General features: G+C 36.0%; 2 protein-coding genes across 5 annotated transcripts in view; one reads left to right on the top strand and one right to left on the bottom strand.

The window, feature by feature from the left end:
- Nucleotides 1–412: 412 nt before the first annotated feature.
- Nucleotides 413–13,744, bottom strand: slc2a15a (solute carrier family 2 member 15a). The gene is made up of 12 exons (XM_058796578.1): nucleotides 13,592–13,744; nucleotides 12,531–12,629; nucleotides 10,829–10,989; nucleotides 8,680–8,804; nucleotides 8,444–8,589; nucleotides 8,184–8,316; nucleotides 7,465–7,652; nucleotides 4,022–4,132; nucleotides 3,153–3,254; nucleotides 2,970–3,045; nucleotides 1,186–1,313; nucleotides 413–1,008 (listed from the first exon to the last, which is right to left on the bottom strand). Exons 1-12 carry the CDS (start codon nucleotides 13,634–13,636, stop codon nucleotides 754–756), a joined length of 1,569 nt encoding a protein of 522 aa, XP_058652561.1. The 5' UTR covers nucleotides 13,637–13,744; the 3' UTR covers nucleotides 413–753.
- A 111-nt stretch (nucleotides 13,745–13,855) lies between these two features.
- The window catches only part of lbx1a (ladybird homeobox 1a), a 64,029-nt gene continuing 59,333 nt past the window's right edge, over nucleotides 13,856–18,551 (top strand). For all 4 annotated transcript variants that reach the window (XM_058796583.1, XM_058796580.1, XM_058796581.1 and 1 more), the window contains exon 1: nucleotides 13,856–14,028. The gene's annotated coding sequence lies outside the window, so the exon portion shown is untranslated. The remainder of the gene's footprint in view (nucleotides 14,029–18,551) is intronic.

Raw genomic sequence — 18,551 nt, 5'->3', positions numbered from 1 at the left:
TCCTAAATGTATTTAATGCATGAATAAATAATGAATGAATAAATGCATTCTTACTAAAAACAAACAACAACAACAACAACTTAACCTTAAACTTTGAAGTGGTAGTGTATATGTACTAATACATATTTACAGCTGTAGCAGTGTTCAAAATGTCTGTAAATAAAACAACACTTTCTGCAAAAAAGCAAAGGAATATTTAAAATAAGTTTGATCTCAGCCTATTTTAAAGTTTCTGATAAAGTGGTACATTAGCACCTGAGCGTTACTAAATGATCCAATGCCATTTAACACTCCCAATAATATGTGCAAGAGATCACTGCAACTATATATATATATATATATATATATATATATATATATATATATATATATATATATACTCTCATAATGATAAAAATATGTATAAGGCCTATATACATGAAGGAATTTCTTTCATAACACAAAAATGATCAATAGTGAAAAAACATAGTTTGAGATTTCTCAATAACAATATACATGTGGTAACACACGTATACGGCACTGTTCTTGCATAGAAAGTAACACGAAGCTGTGGGTGTTTAAGCATCATTACAAAACTAAATCTGATTCTGAAAACCAATTTCAGCTCATGTTTTATTATAAGGAGACACAGGCTTCCTGTTAGTCTGAGCCCATTGAGCATAAAAGGAAGATTCACTTAACTGCGCCTTTCTTAATGCATGGCTGATAACTGATCTAATTCCTAAACCTCAAATGCATTTTTTGCTTCTGAGTTTAAGGACAGGAAGAAGAACTGTCGAATTCAAGTGAACCGTTTTCAAGTGAGCCGTATCCATTCATCTTTTTCAGTTTGAGCTGGTCCGGGTGAGTGAGGGCCTGGCTCTCTTCCACAGCCTCTTTCGTAGCAAACATCTGGCTAATCTCTACAAACGTCTTATTTTTAGTTTCCGGAATAACAAAGTACACGTAGATGGCCACTGACACGCATATGACACAGAACACCAGATAGCAGTAGGACCCAGCAGACCTCTGTAGCAGAGAAATACAAAGTTATTCCTTTTTAAAACAGCTTAATTAAATGAAGATGATTGAATTTCACAGTGATTGACTCTGACAAATGTTTTGGCGACCACAACCCTGAAAAAACCCTTTTCCGATTATACTCTGTGTACCTTTGGCTTTAACTGCATTGAATGGATTTGATACCTGAAGGAACGGAAAGATAAAGCCGATGGTGAAGTTCGACATCCAGTTAAGAGATCCTCCCACAGTGTATGCGGCAGGACGATGGGATTGCTTGAAGAGCTCGGCTGTGATCAGGAACGGAACACCCGCTAAAAAATACACACATTCGTACTAATGATATATTGTGACGTCATCTTTATTTTTCATGTTTAATCGCCTACCTACTCCTGCTGGGAAACCTAGAGCGGTTATATTTTTTAGCCTAATGAAACTAATATGAGTGCATATTATGAATGCATTTTATGCACATGCATGTATACATTTCTCTTCTGTAGTGCAACAGTTCTTGGAGGAGGATAATAAACTAGCTTTATGAAGAGCTCGTTATCTCAATATGCAGGAAGCAGAGATTGTTCCACTGCTTAAGTTCTAATCCCTTTTGGTTACAAGTGAAAAATAAGGAGGCACAAGGTGTTATTTCAAATGTAATGAATTCAGGAACAAGCCAAGCGATGGCTTCATTATTTGTGCGTGATAATTGCAGCAGGAGGCGTGCTGCAGTTAAATTGATAAGGAACTCTGCTTGTAATTCATTGTTCATGCAGGATTTTGTCTTAAAAAGCCATATTCATCATTGTTTATGAACAATGAGCCATAAAAAATCCTAATTAAAGACGTAATTACACCGATTGAGACTGGGGCCTGAGAATGAATTATAGATTTTGGAGTTGGGTTGGATAATGCATCAACTCAGTAAAGCACTTGTAGTCTCATTCATCACTGTAGCAGAGCTACTCCTCTCTGCTCTTATTGTGTGCATAAACTATGAGTCTAATGCTCATGCAGCACTAATAGAGGGAAGTACACACTTTAACTTCCATACTTTGATCTTTGAAACTCCTTAAAATGCCAATATCTTCTCCTCAACAGCACAATTTATCACTATATCAATTTAATGTAATTTAGTCAAGATGCATTTAATTTCCAAGGCGTCTGTATCCTGTTCTCTGTCCTGTCTAAGAATTACCAAATAATTCATTATATAAAAAAACTGTGGTTCACAATGATGTATGTATCATATAATATTTTTGTGTAAACTAATCAACTCATAAATCTGTATTAGTACAATGCAGCTTTTAAATTGTGTCCTCACAGAACAAAAAAACGGTGAAATTATTTTTTTAACTGTTATTTTTAAAATTATGAAATAAATGAGACTGAAATAAAACATTTTTAAGAAATAAGAAAAAAAAATCTTAATGGAATAATCATACTTTGCAAGGACAGATAAGGATATATAGCATTAATCCTGATAAACTTTGGAAGTTTGAATTTTTATTAAATATTATATAAGAATTTGTTCCATCTTAAAATAAATAAGTATTATTAGCATTTTTAAATAATTATTCAAATAATAAATGAAATAAAAAAATGTACATAACTATTTCTGAACGTTTGAAAGTCTTTACACTCTATTCTGAACTAATAAAATATTAATATATTAAATATAGATATATATTGTAAAATGAATATATGACAAAAACCTAGTGCTTAAATAAATACCGAGGTCTATAATGAACTGCAGTTGCACTTGCTTTTCAAAATTCGACCCCCAGGTGTCGCTATTTCACTATTTGAAGGCGTCATCTGGGACTTCAGGGTCAAAGAGCAGACAGCTACTCATCCAATTGAAGCAGTGCTCTACTGAATGTGCCTGAGCATGACTGAAAGTGATGCAGCCATGTAGATCACTTTAATAAATAGATTAAGAGAAGAAGAAAGAGTGACAGGCATAAAGAACTCACCCGGCCCGATGCAGAATCCAGCGATGATCCCAACCACGCACCCCACACTCACATATTTCATAAAAGGCACATGTGTCTGAAAACATGATAGTAGCAAAAAGTGTTATATATCGCTTGTCATTTTTGCCAACAGTTATTTCAATTGGCAGTGAATGCAAGTTAGATGAAGTATTTTTCACTTACTTGAAGAATGAGAGACAGTGTTATCCCAGCACAACACATTCCCATAACAGCAAAGCCTCCAATTATCAATGGCCTTCGCCCGAGACGCTCAATAGTGAAACACTGAATGAAAAACAACAGATGCAATGTGGATGTTCACGATGGCCACTTCCTTTTTGTTTTGATCGGATTAATTAGTAACCACTGCCTTGAAAGGAAGACTTTTGGTGCTTTTTTGAAAGCAAATGTCGCAGAAGCATAAAGTGGAACCTTGTTTTTTCATTAAGTGCTGCTAAAATTGAGCGCTAAAGCTGTGCACTGTTGACTTAAAGGCGGGTGAAGCTGACATGAGAATGAATAGCTGTAATTTTATAACCAATCTCTAGCCTTCCTCTCGTGTGCCATTCGCCTCCCGAGTGAGGGCCAATTGACACTGACAGCAATGAGTTCTTCTGACTAACAGCGTGCCTCTTTCTCTCCGGTTGCTGCTGGTGCATCACTAAATCCCGGCTAAGCGACGCAACTGGGAGAGAGAGACTGTATCTGGCCTTCATTACAGCTCTGAGATGTGACCCAAGAAAGGAGGCGGCAAAAACAAGACACATCAGTCTCTCTAACGCTCATCTTATACAGTGATTTTTATGTGTCACAGCAGAAAAATACACAACGTGAGCTTGGAAAGATTGAGGGCAAAGCTAAATGAAAAAGATTGAGATATGAAGAGACGTTCTTTTTCAAATGCAGCAACTCTAGTGAAGTAATAGACCAAGTGATGTCTAATAAACTATTTCGAGTCACTATATAACCCTGTCAGATAGTCTTTTACCACTATCAATAATTGAAACAGACAATTTTCACATTGGAAGTGTTGGTGGAATATGAAAACTCACCCCTATGAGGCCTGCAACGATCTCTATAGCTCCGGTTCCTACAGTCGTGTACTGGATCTCAGGGGCCGGGATTCCAGCGTTCTCAAAGATGTCGTTGGTGTAAAACCAGATCTGGGGAGAAGAGCGAAAGGATAGTGTTTTTGGCTTGTACAGGTGGCATATCGTGACTATGAGCGGTTACAGTGTACAACACTTCAGATTCAATTTGAGAGCTGGAGGGCTGTGTGTGAGGTTAGGCAGGGGGGTAATCAGAGGGAACACAGACGGTTTGAGAGCTGCTGGGACTGTAGAGGACACACACGGCCTGCCTCTCTCCTGCTGCTCATGCTGAAGTCAGCCAAGACTCACCACCTGTCAGCCCCATTTACACTGAATACACACACACAGACGCTCACAGGGTCACCTGCCACCTAAGGGCCCTACAGTCAATGTCATTTAATATTCAAATTTGATATCAAAACCCCACAGGGCAAACGTGAAGAGTCCTACTTGGATTGACATCAGCACCTAACGTTCTTTGACGAGATGTATGTTTTGGGAAATTAAGGCTAAGGTTAAGGCTGGTTTGTAGGAAATGCCGTTCTCTTGTTGTCTAGCGAGTAAACATTTTAGTTTATTTTATAACGGTCTCTGTAAAGACAAACTGAATAATGCAAGTCACAAACATTGTCATGTTCAGGTCTCAAATCTCATAGAAAAGAAATGAGATGCTCAATTTTGTTTTGTTTCGGAATCAGTTGAATGAATGTCAGTGACTGTAAATGAATTAAATTGATGAATCACCACTGAGATAATGGCTTTTATTTATTGTTTTGTTGTTGGTTGTGGAAATCAGATGGGGTAAAGACATGACAGAAATAGAAACTGCAATTTGACAAACTCCAGATGAAACCTGAAGCCCTTTTTCTTCATTTTGCGGCATAATCTGTGGAATTCTGCAGAATGTAATGTGGTAAACAGAGCTGAGAGTACTGCACTGTTAGCCAACATCAAATGAAGGATTAAATGAACAACGAGTGGGGAATATGCAGAAGTTTGCGAATGATGGCTGTTTGAATTCTGCTGAGTGTGGGCCTGATAATGAGCTCTCTATCGGTCTTTATCCTCATTATTATATGAAGAATTAGTCTGCCAGCCAAACAACATTTCAGAACAATACAATTTATATAAGACATTTCTATAGAAAGTAAAAATAATATGACAAATACACAGTATGTTAAAACCTTTTAATGCGATGCTAGAAACCTTTGCAGAATTCATTTAGGAGAATATATTTAATAGCACAGTATGTTTTTGCTGAGATGCATAAGAATTCTTATTCATAACCCTGATTCTGATAATAATATAGATGCCATTAAAGAGCACTGCAGAGGCAAGTTTAAAGGAATGGTGTCAGCTGACAGGTCTAACTTAAACAATACCATCAAACTACTATTGGGGAAAACATTTCTTTTTTTCTGGAATCAGAAGCTAATTGTTAAATTGTTAGTTCTGATTTAAAGGAAGTGTTTATAGATCAAAAAGGATATGCCAAATCACTATTTTAATGATGTAACAATTAAAAAATACATCTAATTTGCTCGAATAATAGCCTTTATTTATCACTACTGCAGGGCTGTGCAAATTCGACTGCATAAACACTTAAAAAAAGATTGTAATTTGTGAAGCTCTGATGGATAAAAAGTGAGGTTTCAGTCTTCCGTCCTCTTAATCATCTGAATAATTAAGCTGAAGTTAAACGAAACTATTTCAGGAGGGTAATATGCTTCCTGAAGAATAAAGAAATGAGAGCCACTTTAAATTCAGGCGCATAGTCACTGCTCTGCTGTGCAGGTTGAAACCACTTTGGTTACCTGCTGTTTATTTGATGTTGGAAGAAATCTTGTGAGACTTTAGAGGCTAAATACTCGCCATACACAGATCCCATCACTGTTCACATTATTCATATTACCTTTCCACAGTGGTGTATAAAGTACCTGAAAGCCATACTCAAGTGAAAGTACAGATACCTTACCAGAAAATGACTTTGGTAGAAGTTGAAGTCACCGTTTAGAATATTTCTTGAGTAAAAGTCTTAAAGTATGTGATATTTATTGTACTTAAGTACGAAAAGTATTTTTTTTAAATCTTAAATGTACTTAAGTATTAAAAGTAAAAGTACAAGTAAATGCAAAATGGAAAAGAAGCAAATAAATATATATAAAGAAATGTTCATACACATCTTGAGTAGCAAGATTGTGTTCAGTTTGAACTCTTTCCATTTTGTATTTTTGGGTATGAATAAGAAGCACTTCATCCGGAACTTAGTGTCTTTCATTCCAACATAAGAAAACATTTCTGGAATAGCATTTAGATGTATTTACACAGTTTAATTGATCTATCTCAGAGAGGACATGGATAAAACGTTGAATACTGATATTTAAAATAATTTAAGACATTAAAAAAAATAGTCGAAATGTGAAATTTAAAGTGACTGTTAAAGAGTGAGTCATTGAGATTCAACCTATTCATTCAAACGACTGATTCATTCAGGAACAAAGCATTTGACTGTGCTAATGAGTGAACCACTGAATCATTTTTATCATCCGATTCGTTCAAAAAGCTGATTCATTCAATAAGTAAACACCGTCCATTGCTCAGAGACGCAAAACAGTGCTGTGATCTTTGTTTGGAACTATTTTCGTTGGCAAAATGAGCTAAAACAAGCAATGTTACGTCTAAAATGTAAGTCACTTATTGCTTTACTGAACTTGTATAAAATGATTATTAAATGTGTTATCATGCTTATATCTGCAGAAAAACGGTACTCTTTGTGTGATATAGATTAAGTTAACTATATTAAATTATATAAATATAAAAAGCATAGAGAAGCATTTTTGCTGACTACAATTTAGAATGCCTGGAATGTTGAGTTTTAATAGACTAGTAAATCAACGTGCGTGCACTCTGTGTGTAATGTCAGATCGCAGATCATTACAACAACACTTACCATATTATCGCAGAAGATATACTGTATATTGCACACCCCAGACTCGACTTGAGTGAAAAATGAATCATCGGTTGTGTGACCACTTATTTGCACATGAGCAAACAGCAAAGGTGTTTTTAGGAGTCTAACTTGCAAGCTCCAGACCTGATTCGTCAAACCTGCTTTCCTGCAGTCCATGTTCTTCTGACTTCTGACTATTTCGTAGTAAGTAACGAATATGCTTCGGGGAAATGTATCGGAGTAAAAGTATACATTTTAATTAGGAAATGTAGTGGAGTAAAAGCAAAAGGTTGGCTCAAATATAAAAACTCAAGTAAAGTAGCCTACAGATACTCCCAAAGGTGTTACTTCGTTACAATACACCACTGCCTTTCCATTACAAAGGACTCAAAACTCAAATCTCAAAACATGCAGTGTAGTCAGCTCTATATGTTAACCAGGATGTTGATCTTACCGCATCAATGCCAGACAGCTGCATACCGATGTTGATGACCACCACGGATAGGACCTGCCAGCGAACAGTGTGATCCAGTATCAGCTGCCAGACAGACAAGGTCTCCACTGAGGACAGAGAGCGTTGCTCCTCCTGCATCTCCTCTATCTCTGCCTGGATGTTACATTTGGCTCTGTACCATTTCAAGGCTGCACCAACAAAGTAAACACAGACTATTGGTTTAATCTTCATTTATATCAGGAGTGAGCTGATAAAGTTTTTAACATGAGCTGCCTTTTTTGACCCATGAACTAACTATAAGAAAAAAAAAGTACTTACTTAAAAATAATACTTTTAAAAAATATAATCTTTATCTTGTTTTCTAGTAAAAATATCTAATTATTCATAAACTTAAATTTACTTAAGAAGGACAACGGCACAAGATAAAAGCCTATCAGAGAATATGCTGATTTAAGTTTTTTTACCCTATTCGTTTTTTTTTTTTTTTTTTTCAAGCAAAACATATCTTATTTTATTCATATATTATTAGCATTTTTTTTTCAGATTTATGCCAATGGGTTACAAAAATAATAATCATTGACAATCAAGACAAAAATACAGATTAATAAGATGATCTATAATATATACTGTATTATTAAAAAAACAAAAACAGGGTAGATTGGATGTTTGGATGGTTTTAGAAAAATGCCTAAAATCTAAATTAAAAGCATTTCTCTCACCGGTGATAGTGGCATGAACATTGTGCTTCTCAATCAACAGGTAGCGTGGGCTTTCTGGAAACCACGGTAATAGCATCAGCTGGATAAAGGTGGGGACAACCACAAGAGAGAGAAACAGGGGCCAGTGCTCTTCCTGTCAAACAAAACAGCACAAGTTAAAACAGAATACTGAACTCTATGCCATAACTATTATGAAAATAGAAGAGCAATGTAACTGTATGATGTTAAATTGTTCATTGATGTTAAGTTGCCTGTTGTACCTTTCCCAAAAGTTCATGCAGGCCCAAGATTTGAGCTAAGAAAACCCCAGCACAAATGAAAATGCTGGGCATGAGCCCCAGGAAGCCCCTCAGATTTTTAGGAGCAATCTCTCCCAGGTACATGGGCACCACACTAAGAGAGATACCTGGAAGTTGGAGATGAGCAAAGCATGTCAGAATCTATTCACATCAAGCCTTACTTTGCTATACCTGCTTATTTTATAGTTGGGACATACCTGAATGTATTCCTGTTATAAAACGACCGAAGATCACCATTTCGGGCGAACTGCAGATCCTGCTGAACCCCATGAATGATCCTGCTAAGAACACCAGTACAGTGGAGTTGACCACTGTTCCTTTCCTGCAAAAGCAAACACTGTGAAGTTCTGCTCTGGCACTGCTCATTAAGGTAGGACAGTCATGCTCGATAGCCGGCCACCTGGGAGTTTAACTATCAAAACCAGATAACTGATGTTCCATGACAGTGCTGTTGGGTGAAATAGCTGCATTCCTTGATTAGTTCTATCAAGTTGTAAACTTTCCCCCTGATTTACAGACGGCTGCACCGTGTTCTGCGTTATGATCACCTTACTGCTATAAAACATTTTGCTGGACTGAAATTGATTAGAACAATAAATAGGGTCATGAATCATCGTCTTTCATTTGCATTTAAATGTCTGCAGTCAAATCTTGTGGCGCCACTCATAGACACTCAGAACAGACTAGACAGGCGTACTTCCAGAGTCCTTCAGGAGTACAAAATAGAAGTTTAAAGGGATAGTCCACCCAAAATGAAAATTTGATGTTTATCTGCTTACCCCCAGGGAATCCAAGATGTAGGTGACTTTGTGTCTTCAGTAGAACACACATGAAGGTTTTTAACTCAAACCGTTGCAGTCTGTCAGTCATATAATGGCGGTCAGTGGGTTCCAAAGCTTTGAGAGTTAAAAAAAACATACACTGACAAAACCAAATTAAACCCTGCGGCTCGTGACGATTCATTGAGGCCTTAAGACACAAAACAATCGGTCTATGCAAGAAACTGAACAGAATTTATATAATTTTTTACCTCTGATACACCACAATGTCCAACTGTCCTGAGCGCATTGTGACGCGTCAACGTGCTCTGGCACATAGAAATATATACGTAGATAAAAACGTAGATTCTTACGTATCGCGGGCCATAGAAACAGTCACTAATGAGGCATCTACGTATATATATCTATGTGCCAGAGCACGTTGATGCGTCACGTGCCGGATGTTGTGAACGAGCTCAGGACAGTTGTATAAATACTGTTCAGTTTCTTGCACAGACCCATCGTTTCTTGTCTTAAGACCTCAATGTATCGTCACAAACCGCAGGGTTTAATTTGGTTTTGTCTGTGTATGTTTTTTTTTGACTCTCAAAACTTTGGAATGTTTGGAACCCATTGACTGCCATTATATGACTGACAGACTGCAACGATATGAGTTAAAAATCTTTGTTTGTGTTCTACTGAAGACACAAAGTCACCTACATCTTGGATGCCCTGGGGGTAAGCAGATAAACATCAAATTTTCATTTTTGGGTGAACTATCCCTTTAAGATAGTAAGTTAGGAAATGCACATAGTTACAAAGTGGTTAACTGAACAGTTTTGTCTGTATAAAACAATATGTTACCACAGCTATAAAAATTAGGAGCTTGGCCATTTCAAATGATGTTTTTTTCTAAAAATTCTAATTTGTTATTTACACATTTTGTTATTTTGTTGTTCCAAACTGGTATGACTTCTCTTTTCAAAGGGGGAATTTTGAATAATGTACTTGCTCTTTTCCATGCAATTACAAATAATGCAGACAGAAGCTTTCAAGCTACAAAAAAGACACAAAACATCATTAAAGTATTATGTGATCCATATGATAAAGCTATCCTTTGGCTTCAGATGATTTGGATGTAAGTCACACAGATCACTTTTATGACACTTTTGCTGAGCTTTTGCCTTGTTTTTGAGGCTTGAAAGCTCTATTCTTCATTCATAGCAACTTCATGTAAAAAACGCGATCAGTGCATTATTCAAAATGTATTCTTTAGTGTTACATGGAAGAAAGAAATTCATACCGTTTTGGAACCATGGGGGTGAACAAATTATAGCATTTTTATTTTTGGTTTAACTAATCACCAACAAAGACGTTTGGAACTAACTGGATGGGACAAAATGTCTCCTCTTTTCAGAGTGCAAACAAGGCCATTTACAAGGCAAAGGCAAAGTCGTTCATTGCAGTCAGAGAGGTCAGGTGAGGTGACAGATGAGGAAGAATCTACCTCTGTGGCCTTGACACTCAGAGGATTTCCTGGCAGAGTGACCACACCATGCCAGATGTTATGGGTCTCCTTCTGACTTACCTTCCAAATTTGGTGACCAGAGTGCCCACCATCAAAGAGCCGATCAGGCCTCCAATCCCAAACACAGAAACGGTGAGTGAATACATGAGCGTCAGGGCCTCCTCGTTTAATCCAGTTCCATTGCGACTTACCACTGTACGGTTATAGAAGTCTTTAATGTACTAGTGAGAGGAAGACGGAGAGACAGGAAGAAATTAAAGTGAATAGTTCACCCAAAAATACTGTTAGCATTTACTCTTGCTGAAAAACTGTTGGACTTCTCTTTTTTCAGTCAAATTTAGAGGATATCTTGTGCTTTTTCATTTTTCCATTCATTAAGTAAAAAGGGACTGTAAAGCTACAAAATAATAATAAAAAAATCAGTATAAAAGTATCTCACATGCCCCAACTTTATCGCCCTAAGAATAGAGGTTTGGAACAACATGAGGATGATTTTATTGGTGGGTGAACTATTCTTTAAAACATTTTTTTTGGTATTTAACATATATAGTACTGTGAGACCCAAGAGAGGCACAAGGAAAGGCATTAACAGGCATTCCCAATTTCTACAACTTCCTTTTTCTTCTTATTTCAAATCTCAAAGTTTCTATTCAGTGAAACACCTCAACATGGACTTACATGCTTCTGTCTTGTGACAAGCTCTTCTCTCTTTCTTTCTATGCAACTCTCTCTGTTGCCTGTGCTTTAAGGTCACAGTCTAATTTAATTTAATCAGTTTACTTACCTTTTCTTTTCTATTCTAACTTTAAGTTGGAGCAGTGCAGTATAATTTAATAGACTTGGGAAAACTTAACATAGTCTTTCAGTTTACTCAACAATAGATTCAACTCAACTAAAACTGAGTTTACAAAAAAAGTGGATTATTGATAACATTAATTGAGCTTCTGCTTCAAAAAAATAAAAATAAAAAAAATAAATAAAAAAAAGCAAGCAACTGTTTCTAGCTGTGATTTTTGGATTTCTATGTTTGAATCCTCTTCATTAGCACATCATGTTCCAAGAAAAACAGAACAAAACAAAGCCACTTAAGTAGGGTATATAACAGCCAGTCAGGAGACCAGACAGGAAAATTTAAATATTTTCGTCATTAACAGGCTAATGGGGCAGGGCAAATAGGTCCCTACTTATATACATGAAGAGCTGCTAGAGGCAACCACTGCAGCACAAAATGCCTGACAAGCCAAGATGAACAAATAACATCGAACTGACTCATCTACAAAAAATGAAAATAAGGCTTCAACACTTTGTTTCTTCAAGTTTCTGGAAAAAGTCTAAAGACAACCTTCTCTTTTTGTCCTATATTTATATCCATATCCTCTCTGATTAAAATTATGATTTATTAATGATATATTTAAATCTAATATCTAAATTGTAAGTACCATATGATATAGGCTATAAAAAAATATCAATTTATATTAATATTTAAATGATTCCAGAATTCCTTGTAGAAATCACACTTTTACAACAAGAATGTATAGAATGCACAGAATCATGTTAAAGCAACATTCCCTGAGATCTTGCTTCAGAAGAGCCTCTGTTTAGGCCACTGTGTTTATTTCAGCCTCGAGCCTGATGTGCATCTCTCTACTGGAAACCACTTTTAAAAACTTTATGATGAATGGAAATATGTTGGCCATGTTATCAGTTGATTACTTCTTTTGATGAGTGGTTTTGGCAATTGAGGTACTGAGTGAGCTCTTACCCCAGCAGGAGAGTTGACTACAGCTAAGTTGTATCCATAAAGCATTGAGCTACCAAAGGAGGTGAGGAAAGCCACTGCCAGCAGAGATGAGGTAAGATGCTATAAAAAAGAAACAAGAACATATTTATGGCATGTAAGCTGTAATTTTCCTTATTTTTTCTTAAAATGGCAAACTGTCTTTGTTGTTTCTTTTCCTTTAAAAAGCCCTACATGCATGAGCCCTGATGTCAAAGAATCATATAAGTCTCAGGCAGCCTTATGGTGTTTCAAAAGAACAAATTCAGAAATTAAACAAAAACAGACATTTTATAAAATTATAGATACATAGTGCTTAGTACAGAAACAATAGTTTTACATTTGTATGTCCATTAATATGTGTTGGACTATACAGTATTTAAATTGCATGTGGCACACATAAAATACATCTATAAATAAATAAATTTAGTCTTATAAACAAATATATTTAACTTATATATTTTGTAAACATTCTATTCTATTCTATTCTATTCTATTCTAGTGATCTTAAAATGCTGAAGCAATAGTTCAAGTCAGAAGAGGAGACTAGAGAACAGCTTTCTCATGGTGTCACTTCAGTGGTCGTTACGCTTCAGATCATGAGTGGAAAACTTAATTTGTCCCACTAAGTGGTCAGATACAGTTGCTTATGTGTAGTCCTACACGTGAGGGAAGATGCTGAGAAAATGTCTTGTGACATTAACTTAATGCCTTTTCTTTCTTTTTTTCTTCACACCGTATCGTACAAAAGAAAAATGGGACATTAAATATTACTGATATTACAATACCTTTTGAAACCTATTATTACAAACCCTTCATCAACCAAAATTCAACAGCCTGCTAAAATTAAACTTTAATAAACTATCATTTGAGAGATCATGTTTAAACTAACTACTACTACTGAAGATCCGTAGATGGCAATAAATAATACGGTTTAAGAGAATGATAAAAACCAAATTAGAATGAAAACAAATAAGTTACAAAACAAACGCAGATTTATAACAAAGTGACACATAATTTAAATAATGATAAAATTGTCTACTTACCGATGTTATTTTGCCTGGACTGAGAATTAACACTTCTTCGGCCATATTCAAGTTATTTATAGGCTACAAGACTTCTTGAGATAAATAAGAGTTAAGTTAAGTTTAGTTTAGTTAGTTCCTACTGGCCGTCTTTCTGTGCTACCGACTTCATTTTGGACATGAGGGTGTGGTCATAGCGGACATGAGGGCGTGGTCACAGTAGATTGACAGCCAGTACATCATATGATTGACAGGCAAGCGGCCTCTCTTCTCATTAATCCTGTCCTGTGCTCGCGCTTCTCGCACTGCACTTCCGACCGAGGCTCGCGTTTCTTAACAAGACCAAGCTTGTACAATCACATGACAGTCAACAACGTGATTCCTGCTGAAATCAATTAGCTAAGTGAATTTACAAAGTCTGCGGTCACTAGAATGAGGGGACTACGGAGAATCCAATAGTGAGTAATCCTAAAAGACAGCACAGAGAGCAAAAAGGAGTTATTCATAAACGGTTTGGTGTATCAATCGCGTTGAGTGAATGAATACACTGATTGCTATTAGTGTCAGTTCAATGAACTCAATGAGGAGCTAGTTCGTTTTAAACTTTAAATAGCTCCTCTTTCGTGAATTACATGTTCTGTTTCTTATAATTGTAGTATCCAGAAGTTCTCATGATGATATTAGTTAATAGATGACATTAAACGTGTTCATCAGGATTCTGTACTGAGAGACTCGTGTGAGCTTCAAGTCAACATGAAATGATTGTAGAAAACGTTCCCTTTCTGCTGATATGAATTATTTAGCTATTTTAGCATTGTCTAGGCTATCCTGTGTTTGCTCTAGCAAGTAGTAGGTAATGCTTCTCCTTATTAATTGAATTTATACCGACTTTATTTATATTATTATTATTTTACCGTTTTCTCTGCCTGTTTTTTTATGCATATTAGGTCATATTTTCAACGGTTCTTAAATGCATTTTTTTCTTCTCTCTTTTTTTTTTATAAATGACTTTGAAATGTTTAATCAAAATTTGTCACAACTGGATCTTCCAGTAAAACGACAAACTGGTGATGTGTATGCCGGACCTCTCTGCAAACTCAAGTTCATCTGCATCCATTTTTGAGTACAACGCTCTCGTATTAAAATCCAGTCAGCAACCAATACGCAGAATTTCCTACTCTACATTTTTTTTTTTCTATTTCTATTTAGCATTACCCATAGGTGCATAACAATTATGGAACAACATATCTGTTGCCACTTCTGTTTCATGGTAATTTTAAATCCTGTCCTGTATCCTTTCGTTAAATATTCTCACAGGGATTAAAGTTTTCCGTCGCTACGACGGATTTCTGTCAATTGGAAAAAATGAGGGGAAAAGAAACATGTAGCGCATTGTTGTTGCTGTTCTGAAATCATCCCCGCCACGGCTGTAGTTTATCACTGACAACATTGTAATAACGCCGCTCGCATCATTCACAGTCGGATTATTAGCAGACAACACGGAGCAGAACTCGAATTTCGGTGCGGGATTGCGGCTATTAATAATAATTCTACTCATTCCCGCAGGTTCCTACGGAATGTATCACATTTGCACATGCTTTTGAGTCTTGAGAACTCACTCGCGTGCTCTCATTTTCTGTGCGCCCACAGATCGCGATCAGGAGTGTGACAGCTTTTAATAATTGTTAAGGGAGTTTGCAAATGTGATATTGATTTAATACAACGGATCAATAAACAAGTTCTGCATGATTTTGCTCTAACATTATATCATCAACGAAAATAGTTCCAAATAAAATATCAACCGAGCCGCTGCACATCTCTAAAAGCAAACACAGCGGTGTTTCATTCATGAATGAAAGTGCGTTTTTGAAGGAATCTAGTGAGTCAGTGATTCGTGATTGCCCATTTATAAAGACAGTCACTTGCTTCATTCCTGAATGAATCAGCCGTTCGAACGAATCAATTGAATGAATGATTCAGTGATAAAATCAGTGACTTGTCGCCACCTGCTGGCGGTTTCAGTTTCATTTTTAGCGTATAATTTATAATTTAAATCATTTAATATTTCTGTATTCAAAATTTTATATTTAAAACATTAATCTCCACATGAATCTATTAATTTAATTGCACTCATGCCACCTCTGAGCCTCATTAAATGTCTGAAAATGTACCTACAAGCCACTTTTGTGTTCTTCTGTGCCACCTCTGTAGTACAAATACATTTTTTATTAATACTAATTTGACAGATGAAAATGATGCCATTGCAAAGGTAAAAAGAAAATACCCCTGTAAGTCACTTTAGGGGTCAAATGTCACCTCGTATTAGGAAGGCTATTTTTTTTATCAGAATTTTTGATTTTAAATTGGGAAGGCAAGCGCTTCTAATTACAAGAAGAAAAACACGGCTCTTAAACTGGGTGTGTGACAGGTATGGCTGTGGAATGGGGTTTGGCCGAGGCAAAATTTTCAGTCTAAAGATTTTTTTTTGCTTTAACCCCTGTATTCAGGTGACAAAGTAGTGAAGACGGAGTAAGATGGCTCTCTAGACACATCTAGAGAGCCATGTTTTAGATTGCTGAAGTTGGTTGTCTATGAGTAGTCACTGGTTACCTCTGTATAGCAAAGCTATGTTTATGAGTTTGAAAATTAATGTTACAGTTTGAGTCACAAGTTATAGCTGATATAATCATTGTCAGTTGAAGTGTGGTGATGATGATGATACATTTCAATGCATGAAACTCAAAGAAAGTTCCAGAGATCTTCCTCACTGGCCTGTCTCCCCCTCAGGGACTACAGGATCTGACTGATCTGTCATAAGACTTGTCAACAACCTCATGCTGCTTCATGAAAATCATTTGATTTAAAATAATACATAGATACTAAAAGGCGCATGTGTCTTAGGGGGCGACCCAAATATGAAGATATGACAGTTGGTATGAAATACAAATTCACCTTATTTTACCTAGTCAATACTTATAAAATCAAATCAGAAAGAAATCTTTTGTGCTCTGTTTCCATGCGGACTCAAACCTGGTTTTATTATGGCACTGGTGGAGTCTATAAATGTATAGAAACTTGCTCTTCGCATTCTCATCATTCTCTCTCCTTCACTCCTCAATCCTCATGCTAGCACATGTGACCCTGGAGTATAGATTGAGCTGCTGTAGTTGATTGCTGTTGGTGTGTTCGTCTAATGTTGGGTTGGAGAGCGTTGTGTACTTGATCAGGTTAAGAATGACTTAGATTGATGGCTGCCCCTGAAACCTAATATCCTTTCCCTCTATGGCTGATTCTCTGATGAATGTAATCAGGGACAGCTACTCACAAGCTGACAGCAGGTTAGATTTCTCCAGATCAATGGCGATGTCCTCTGTCTCTTAAGAGTCTTTCTTTATAGCCAGTCGCTGTTAAAAATCACACCTCATTCGCTCAACTGTATTTATTGATTAGAAAATAAGCACTTGAGCTATATATATGATTAATGATAGATAGATAGATAGATATACCATGGATAGATAAATAAATAGATATACTATAGATAGGTAGATGAATGGATAGACAATAGATGGATAGATATACTACTATAGATGGGTGGTTAGATATACTATGGATCGATAATTACAGATATATAGCCTATACTATAGGTAGATGGATGGATAGATAGATAGACAATAGATGGATAGATATATTATGGATACTGTGGCTAGATATAGAATGGATGGATAGATAGATAGATAGATAGATAGATAGATAGATAGCACAGCTATGTAGGAAATTAGTTGCCTGGGTCAGCAATTAAATAAAATAGAATAAAATCTTGGTAGTCTAGACACTTACCTCCACTCCTTATGGTATTGCACTCCTGTTCAGAATTTTTGGTTAGTGGTTACAGAGAAATTGGTACTTGGTACTGGACATAGAAATACCATTTTCTCCTACGTTTTGTTTGTTAGGATTAGGTTTGGAGAAAGATGTTGCACCACATTATGTAAAATTGGTTTACGTTGCTCTGATTCTAGCAAAAAAACAAACAAAACAAAGCCCAATCATTAAATATTAACCATTGGCTGAATTTATTACTAGCACATGGTAATGGAACAGATAGCTGCTGTAGCTTGGAAGAGCATTAGGTCTTATTTGGAATTGTGGTCACCTTTTATTATTATTTTTTTGGATTGGAGAAGTGATCAATGTATAACTTTTTCTTTTTTGTGTGTGTGAAGATAATATTAGGTATTTATAAAAATCTGTTGAAGGCAGGATTTTATATCCTTTAATCTATGTAACATCTGAACTATTAATTATGAAAATTGCGAAACTGGCATCATGTGATTTGTGTCTCTGTATGTTCTTATTGTGCAGTGATGGATGTATTTAAATGAAGAAAAAATAGAATAAAATTAAAATAATATATTATACACACATTTCTCATATGCTCACAAAGTCTGCATTTATTTGATAAAAAATGCACTAAAAACAATATTATGAAATTGTTAAAATTTTTTTGGGATATTTATATATTTTAGGGCTGTCAGTTCTGTAATAGAGATGAGTGATTTTAACGCAGTTAACGCACTGGCCCCGCCCCAAGACCTGTACGTCATCTTACATTTCATATAGATGACTGTTGACAATGCAGGGCAGCAACTCCATAAATGCAGTTATGCCCTAAATCCAAGATTTTGGTGCAAAAAATGCCCCTGTATTTGTATATGTTTTTGTCTCATATTTATTTCATACGATATCACACCAGCAGTGAGAGCAATATCACGAGTGATAATTTTGTCCCGAATATTTTTAAATTAGATTTTTTTTATACAACAGTTCAGTAAATAAGAAGTTGATATTGTTATATTTTAAACACAATATTATGTTATTATTGCCCAATTTTGCAGAGAACATTACCTTTAAAGCCATAGCAGAATTGTTGTGCGTCTCCAAGCAACACAGCGGTGTTTAGTTTCTAAATGAATCCGCATTT

The sequence above is a fragment of the Onychostoma macrolepis genome, chromosome 13 (assembly GCF_012432095.1).
Source record: "Onychostoma macrolepis isolate SWU-2019 chromosome 13, ASM1243209v1, whole genome shotgun sequence".
Lineage (NCBI taxonomy): Eukaryota > Metazoa > Chordata > Actinopteri > Cypriniformes > Cyprinidae > Onychostoma > Onychostoma macrolepis.
This window is presented reverse-complemented; position numbering and strand designations above follow the sequence as displayed.

Excerpts from the sequence above, each read along its gene's own strand:
- slc2a15a (XM_058796578.1), bottom strand. The coding sequence starts at position 13,636 with ATGGCCGAAGAAGTGTTAATTCTCAGTCCAGGCAAAATAACATCG. Across the intron at positions 8,805-10,828 it reads CTGGTCACCAAATTTGGAAG|GAAAGGAACAGTGGTCAACT; the intron begins GTAAGTCAGAAG and ends TTGCTTTTGCAG. Across the intron at positions 8,590-8,679 it reads TATAACAGGAATACATTCAG|GTATCTCTCTTAGTGTGGTG; the intron begins GTATGTCCCAAC and ends TCCAACTTCCAG.